General features: G+C 40.6%; 1 protein-coding gene across 1 annotated transcript; it reads right to left on the bottom strand.

Annotated features, from left to right (window-relative positions):
- Positions 1-191: 191 nt before the first annotated feature.
- On the bottom strand, positions 192-4,511 carry acta2 (actin alpha 2, smooth muscle). The gene is made up of 9 exons (XM_060860830.1): positions 4,353-4,511; positions 2,965-3,137; positions 2,669-2,797; positions 2,044-2,154; positions 1,807-1,891; positions 1,564-1,725; positions 1,139-1,330; positions 876-1,057; positions 192-746 (listed from the first exon to the last, which is right to left on the bottom strand). Exons 2-9 carry the CDS (start codon positions 3,091-3,093, stop codon positions 603-605), a joined length of 1,134 nt encoding a protein of 377 aa, XP_060716813.1. The 5' UTR covers positions 3,094-3,137; positions 4,353-4,511; the 3' UTR covers positions 192-602.
- Positions 4,512-8,855: the final 4,344 nt, after the last annotated feature.

Here is an 8,855-nt window from a genome sequence, read left to right on the forward strand (position 1 = left end):
TGAGTAAGTAATGAAATGAAGAAACAACTTTTAGGTCAGGTTGCTTATTTATATAGCATTAGTTTCACTTGTTCAGAAATGGAAATCCAGCTTGCAAAATGGTGGCGAATAATACATTAAACTTACTTGTAACCTATTTTTTACCATGCAAAAAAAGTAACTGTGCTCAGAAAAGAAGACATTAAATACAGTTCTGGTATGCAGAGCTTTATTTATTCCTGGGGTCATTGTATAGCTATCCATACAAACTGTCTCAAAGCAGAGAGAAAACACATGCAAGTGTTATCTTACACTGTTTGAAACACAAGAGGGAGTATGTGAGCTCTGTTTCTCTAAAAGCCATTACAAAACACCTTGCGATTATTCTCTTTCCCTCCCTCCATGTGGTTTCTCACTAACCCCAGGAATCTTCCCAATCTGTTCATGTTGACAGCTTTGCTCATCCAATGTAACAAAAACAATCAATGACGCGAAACAAAATCCAAACATTCACGCAAGTGTGGGCAGTGCAAAGACAAAACAGGAGAGAAACCAGATGATACATTCACAGTTTACAGGCTAGGAAGCGAGAGCAGAGTTTTGAGGGCTAGGGGCTGTTGAATTTAGAAGCACTTGCGATGCACAATGGATGGACCAGCCTCGTCATATTCTTGCTTGCTGATCCACATCTGCTGGAAGGTGGAGAGTGAAGCCAGGATCGAGCCACCAATCCATACTGAATACTTTCTCTCTGGTGGGGCGATGATCTACATACACACATTGCACAGTTGCCAAAAATTCAGTGTTATGATCTTCAGTGGTACAACAAGAACAACTAAGGAACACTGACCTAAAAACTTTGCGGGTCTGGAAATCAATCCAATCAGAGTACTCACCTTGATCTTCATGGTGCTGGGGGCCAAAGCAGTGATCTCCTTCTGCATCCTGTCAGCAATGCCAGGGTACATGGTGGTACCACCAGACAGGACGTTGTTGGCGTACAGGTCCTTACGGATGTCAATATCGCACTTCATGATGCTGTTGTAAGTAGTTTCATGTATACCAGCAGACTCCATGCCTAAGAGGGAAAACCAGTATTTAGAATCAAATATTGTAGAGAGAAACTAAGAAAGAGAAGAGGAAAGGAAAGAGTCATTACCGATGAAGGACGGTTGGAAGAGGGTCTCAGGACAGCGGAACCTCTCGTTGCCAATGGTGATGACCTGCCCATCAGGAAGCTCATAACTCTTCTCCAGAGAGGAAGAGGTGGCAGCAGTGGCCATCTCATTCTCAAAGTCCAATGCGACGTAGCACAGCTTCTCCTTGATATCACGGACGATTTCTCTTTCAGCTGTATTCGATCAGATCGCTTCAGTAAATTAGCACTCATGTAAAACATTCATGCTTCCAAATCCAACGGTATACAACAAAAAGTCTGTTTTTCAGAGTTGACACGAGTACTGTATAAATTAGAATATTCTCAGTCTAGATTAATTATTGCTGTTTTGTGGAATTCACTATATTTTGACTTAAGGTTACAGCAAAGATAAACAGAGATAGTGTTTCAATTGTGTCTGCATTCACCAGTGGTCACGAAGGAGTAGCCACGTTCAGTCAGGATCTTCATGAGGTAGTCAGTGAGATCACGGCCGGCCAAGTCCAAACGCATGATGGCGTGAGGAAGAGCATAGCCCTCGTATATGGGCACGTTGTGGGTGACACCATCACCAGAATCAAGAACAATACCTGCAGAAAATCAAATGTTTGATCAGAAATTTTCCTGCACTCTAAAGCTAAACATGTTCCAAAAGGGACAAGGCAACTGACCTGTTGTGCGTCCAGAGGCATAGAGGGATAGCACTGCCTGAATAGCTACGTACATGGCTGGAACATTAAAGGTCTCAAACATAATCTGAAAGAAAGAGAAAGTAGTGTTTGCAGGTGAAAAGGACTTAGGACCATTCTTATATTGTACACTCTTTTTTTTAGTACTTTAGATTTTATAGAGGGTTTGGATTTCTATCTACATTTTGGCAGGTCTGAGACGTGCAAACTGAGCCTGACCTGGGTCATCTTCTCCCTATTGGCTTTAGGGTTAAGCGGAGCCTCTGTCAGCAAGGTAGGATGCTCCTCGGGAGCAACACGGAGCTCATTGTAGAAGGAGTGATGCCAGATCTTTCAAAAAAAGAAAAGAAAACCAATTACATTGTGGGCAAATCAATTCAACATGTAGAGATTAGAATTAATAATTACAAATGGGCTGATAAAAGTTTGGTAGATCATCCAGATCATCTGTGAAATCTGGAGTTTTCTAAATTGTGATACATGATGCTCACAATGAGTGAGATATGGCGCAGTCACAGAGAGCTAAGTGAATAATACCATCTGCTGCATGCATCTGCTAGTCGATGACAGTGTGTGCATGAAGGATAGCGTTTGACACTTTAGTTGTGTGTGTGTGTGTGTGTGTGTGTGTGTCATGTGCATAGTGAATGATACAGCAGTATAGCTATTCCAGGTATCAACATACAGAAGACCAAATTAAAAGTCTAGCGATAAGAACATTTTCAGCCACATATCTGGCATCAGGCACACATGCTGTGTGTTACTATTTTGGGAAATTATTTGTTCTCGTGTTCTTGGCAACTTCTGGTTTGTAATGATGCCTAAATTAGCAAGGACTACTTACTTTTTCCATGTCGTCCCAGTTTGTGATGATGCCGTGCTCAATAGGGTATTTGAGGGTCAGGATACCTCTTTTGCTCTGTGCTTCATCACCAACATAACTGTCTTTCTGCCCCATCCCCACCATCACACCCTAAGAGCAGACACAGAGGCGTTCAACATCATAACTCAACAGACAATTGGAAAATAAAAAGATTAAAGTTTTCCATTCCATTCAGCTAAATGTCATGATTCCAGTAGGTGTATGTTTGCAGTTTACTGTCCCACTGTGCCTAAATGGTGTGGTTGGAGAAAGTTCACCTGGTGTCTGGGACGGCCCACGATGGAGGGGAACACAGCTCGGGGGGCATCATCCCCGGCGAAGCCTGCCTTACACAGTCCTGAGCCGTTATCGCACACCAGAGCAGTACTTTCTTCGTCGTCACACATGGTTCAGCTCGGATTTCCTTCTTCACTCCAATAGGAGACAATCACTGCAAACGCACCAGACAATTATCAAGAAATCTGCTTTCTAGGCTTGTAAAGGGCATTGCTTTTTATATTATTATTAATATTATTTACTGTATTTTGAAGGTTTAAAAGTCTGTGTGTGTGTGCGTGTGCATGTGTGTGTGCCTGTCTGTCTGTGAGTAGGCATGTGCATGTTTGTGATAACGACCACACCCTACTCCATAAAATCACAGATGCATGGAATACTACAATATTACAGTTTCAATGTTTACAGAATTTTAGTTAAATTGTTAATAATACCAGTAGTAAATTATTCTAGAATTAATCCACATTGTTAAAATTAGGTAAAATCTCTGCAGAACTCATCCACTGCCCCAATGTCATGCATCCTGAATCCTACATTTCTGTCCCTGATGAATGAATACTTCACCATGGGAAAAATTCCTAATTTGGAAATAATGGGGAGGCATGTCTCTGTCTCTGGACTTTGCAAACTCCTTTTGGCCCTCCCTATCCACAATATCTCAGCGAGGGTGGGGGGATTGTAAGTGCAAGAAAAGTTGGGAGTCACACCGATGCCTTTGGTCCATTTAAGAAAACCATATTTAGGCATAATCCTCACAAATCACAAGGACTTTAATCCAGCAGGGGGGACAACCATCTAGACTGATGGTCATGTCTCCAAGCATCTATCATCTAACACACAGCCTGTAAAGGTTATGCAGATTTATACAGCTTTACTGAAACTATGCATGCATATAGCAATGAATAACAGGTTTGTTAACACAGATAAATCGGAATTATAATATCCATTAAGGATCCATAGTCACTATAGCATCATTATGAACAAAATCTACATTTTAATGGCATAAAGGATAAATCTGCATTATAACACTTATGAGTGACAAACATCAATTTTTACAGCATTATTGATGTTACTGCATTATAATGATATGACTGTATCTGACTGTGACTGATATGTGATAAATGTGTCAATCAGTGAAACATAATACTGAAAGCACTGAAACTCTCAGTTTCCATTTCAACCATTTCCATTTCCATCTTTCAAACTGCATGCACCTGAGTAAACTCACAAAACAACAATCAGATGTGCATTCTTTTCTAACATGCTATACTTCAAAACAGCTCACAAAACACAGCATGTCTCAGAGGGTGTGAAAAAGATTGTGAAAAACAGAGATTGAGAGATAGGAAGAATATGGGTGGAGGTTACTTACCCTGACAGTGCTGGGCCGGGGGGTTTAGCCACTTGGTGATGGTGTGGCCCTGACCAGTGTGTGGAGCTCTTATGTAGGTCCAATGTGTGCTTCCAAGCCCCCTCCCACCTCCCAAACATGGAGCCAGGTTCGTACGCAGCCCATCGGGTTCACTCTACTACAGCCTTATAGGGATGACTGGGGAAGAACACTCCAATCCGGGCGGCCATCGCTCAGGGCATTCCAGCCACACTCTCTCTTTCTCTTTTTTTTGCTCCGAAAGGATGGAGACCTCATCATGCTAGAACATAAACACAGAGAACTAGTAGAAGTGAGGCTGCCCCTCCTAACACACAAACATGTACACATACTCAGCAGGCCCATGTTCCAATATACCTTAGAATGGTGTACATATTTAACATATGTTAAACAACATAACATATTAGAAATGTCTGACAGTATTATTAACACTATAGTAAAACTTGAGGGGAATTTAAAGCTCATGCATTGATTTAATAAATTGCACATCTACTGGTAACTTTTAGTCTTTTAGTATATTTATGTTGGCTTGTAGAAGCCAACATTCTGTTTTGTTTGTTCTGATTTGTGATTCGATTCAATGATTCAAAAAATTAAATGATTCATGATGATGCCACTTACTCACTCTCACTCATCTTCTACCGCTTATCCGAACTACGGAGTGCCAACCCATCGCAGGGCACACACACACTCATTCACTCACGCAATCACACACTACGGACAATTTTCCAGAGATGCCAATCAACCTACCATGCATGTCTTTGGACCGGGGGAGGAAACCGGAGTACCCGGAGGAAACCCCCGAGGCAGGGTGAGAACATGCAAACTCCACACACACACAAGGCGGAGGCATGAATCGAACCCCCAACCCGGGAATTGTGAGGCGAACGTGCTAACCACTAAGCCACCGTGCCCCCATGCCACTTACTATGAAGAATAAAGACAAAGCTGATAAAGGTACTTTCAAGTATTGGGAAGGTTATTTATTAACAGAAGTTAGTACACTGTCAGTAAATGTAGCATGATATAAACTCATGGTAATGAAGAACAAATTTTTAGCTGGTTATAAAAAACAGCTTGGATGCCTCACACCTTCTGTCCATGCAAACTCAGTAATTAGTACTGACTGCTTGACTCAGTGTGTGTTCATATTTCATGAACTGTAACTGACAGAATGTGTGCTGTATGTGGAGGGAATGAACTCTGCTTGATCTGCCTCTGTGTCTCTGATCTGCAGCTTGCACCTTGTTTCTTGCTATCAGGCTTGCCATGTGATCAACTATTTAACGGAAAATTGTGAGGAATGTACAAGATTAGCAATCAGAGACCAAAAAAAAGGAGACCAAACATCTGCAGGACTACAATTAATAGATGTAGATGAGTGCATGTGATTATGGACTTGAGTATGCATACTATGTACTATTACTACCAGAATTTACAATATATTACGATACACATTATGTACATTTCTATTGGTTATGATACTCTTACAGGCCTCAGTCCTTCACTTTGGGTTTGGTTGGTCATGCTTTCTTTTTTAGATATATTCCTGTCTACAGATTTCCAAGTTAAGGGTCTCATGTAAACACTTCACTAGCATGTGTCTGTTCTTTTTTTTTTTTTTGCTGTCCTCCACACTCAGTGGTTCACAGTGAAATGCTACAGTTTTCTCCTCCCTGTTAGCTGTCTTTAATGCAGCACCAAAAAAGGAGTTGTTCGGTAAATAAGGAGAGACTTGGCAGCCGGCTTCTCTCTCAGGCATGTAAGGAAAGAAAAGAACCCTGCGGAAAGGAGTGGGTTGGGAAAAATCACAGTCTACTGTAGCATGGAGAATTACAGTGTGTATATATGGATGAATGCCTATCTGTCTACCTGTTGGTGTAATGCATGCTTATTTATGAGGGGGAATAAGGACACATGGCAAGGGAATGGGAATAATTGATACTATGATACACATTTTCAGAGGGCTAACCATAAATGAAAGCTTCAGAGCAGGAGCTCTTTAATACTATTCATATTAGTAGGTCACTGTTCACATTTTCATTGCCATGTTTAGATGTGCTCTTGATGTTGAGACTTCCTCTCATCATGCCACTGGTCTTCAATAAACTGCTAAACATGCTAAAACAAGGCCACTGAAGCTCTGTGCACATTACCTCATGTTTTTCATGGCTCAACACCCGAAAGCCTGATAAGTACTGAATCTGATTCACCAGCTGTGTTACAGGTGGCAAAAACAGAAAACTGTAAAATGCACGATCTGGATTAAGAGTCTCTAATGTTGTCCATCACAGCCTCTACATTTACCTGCATATGAATGTTATATAAAGGCACTGACATGCTGAATCTTTATCACCACTTACCAATGGCTGCAGGGCAAAAGTGTTATAAAAAACTGCAGAACAAATAAAAACAATGTGAGCTAAATTGTCTTGAAACCTTTAAAATCAAACAAGACCAGCCTCAGATAATAATCTACCCTCAATGGTTTGAATAACTGAATGAGTTCAGTGAATTATTTAACTGAAATGCTTTCATTCTGGTTCAGTAAGAATGCACTTCATCAGAACCAGCAGCAGTAGTAATGCTTGCTACTGGGCGGTGGATGAACTTATGCTCTTTTGGCATGTGCTTTGACCGAAAATGGCAAGGCAGCTGTTCTCTTAAAGGACTCCTTCAGTCAACATCCCATTGGATGCCTAGTATTAATACGTTTCAACTCAGAATAAGCATGAGAATGCCTTAGTGCAATGCCTGAATACTTTTTAGTCTCTCTCTCTCTCTCTCTCTCTCTCTCTCTCTCTCTCTCTCTCTCTCTCTCTCTCTCTCTCTCTCTCTCTCTCTCTCTCTCCCTCTGAATCTCTAAAGTCTCACTGATTCTTTTTGGCTCTGGAATTTATTCTCGCTTTCTCTCTCTGGCCAAAACACCTGAAATGAACAACTATTAAACTACAAAATACTGTAACAGAAAAAAGGGTTAATGTATGGCATTTTGGGTTCAAAAGAAAATATATGTAGTAATTTTTTTGTCACAAGATGAGTAGCGGCACTTCGGGTAAGAAAGATCAGGTGTAGGATAATGCTTAATTCTAGGCATCTTTCAGATTTCATACAGTTTTATTACACAATTACTGTCTCCTTAGTTTCAAAAGTAAGATTACACTGGATTGTTCTCAAATATTTTGGCAAAGGATCCACATCCTATAGACACTGGTTCATAGCAGATTTGCCTGCTAACATGTACTCAGCTTGATGACAAATAACAACAAGCATGTGATGAGCATGTGAAACATTGTGAAATGTATGACAAACATATACTGTAACATCAGATTGTTGCAATATCTGTCATTAAAGACTTCATGACTTCCTCCCTGACAGGCCCAGGCATGGATCTTAGTAAAAGTGTGGAAGCGTGACCTGATCCTGTTTGTCCAGGAACTGAGCTTGTATCCGGTCAGGATCAGGGTGCTTAGGCTAGGATGTTTGGGTAGCAAATTCAAAGCAAATTCTCTCTTTAGGGCCTGATAACTGTAACAGTGATTTGTATTTTCTCATGGCTGCTGGTCTGGATTTAGTTTGGCTTTTGCTGATGCTGTGTAAAGCAGTGATCATCTGGTTCTGTTCTGTGTTAGTGCTGGTTACAGGGTACAGCTCTTGGCTTTTGCCACCCAAAGTATATCTGGAATGTTGTCTTTGTTTATAAACTACTATCTCTTATCTGTGCTCATGTATAGTGGGAATGAGAAGTTCATTTGTTCAAGTGTTCCTTTTATTTATTAAGATCAATTTGCTTGTAGAACTGCTAATATTTTGTCCCCATTAGTGTGATGAATGAGTAGAATCCAGAGCCCACCCTCACACAACACATTAGACTGGATTATGCTATCCACATAAAGCACCATTACATTATTGTAAATAGTTGTTAATGATTGCCTACAGTGTTCAGGAAGCCTTCTTGTTTAGTGCATTAACTGCTGTTCTGAATTTATTCCCTATTTTCACCTCTGCTTTAGCTGACAATAAGACTTCTAAATACATTATATGGCCAAACGGTTCTGGATACCTGACCATCACACCCATATGTGCTAATCCAGATTTATTTTCCAGTCTGCTGTTATAATAAGCTCTACTCTTTTGGAAAGGTGTTCCAATAGATTTTGGAGTTTGTCTGTTGGGATTTATACATTCAGCATTAATGAGATCAGATCCTAGTGCTTTGGTCAGCGTTCCAGTCCATCCTAATGGTGTTCATTGGGGTTGAGGTCAAGGCTCTGTGCCGTTCATTTGAGTTCTTTCACTTGATCCTTGATACATCATGTCTTCATGGAGCTCGCTTTGTGTACAGGGCATTTTCATGCTGGAACAATTTCAGGACTTTTAGATTCAGTGAAAGGAATTTGTAATTATACAGCATATAAAGACAATCTATATTATTGTGTAGCTCCAACTCTGTGGCAACAGTTTGACTAGAACTCTAATTTTGTT

This window comes from Tachysurus vachellii, chromosome 2 (genome assembly GCF_030014155.1).
Source record: "Tachysurus vachellii isolate PV-2020 chromosome 2, HZAU_Pvac_v1, whole genome shotgun sequence".
Taxonomy (NCBI): Eukaryota; Metazoa; Chordata; class Actinopteri; order Siluriformes; family Bagridae; genus Tachysurus; species Tachysurus vachellii.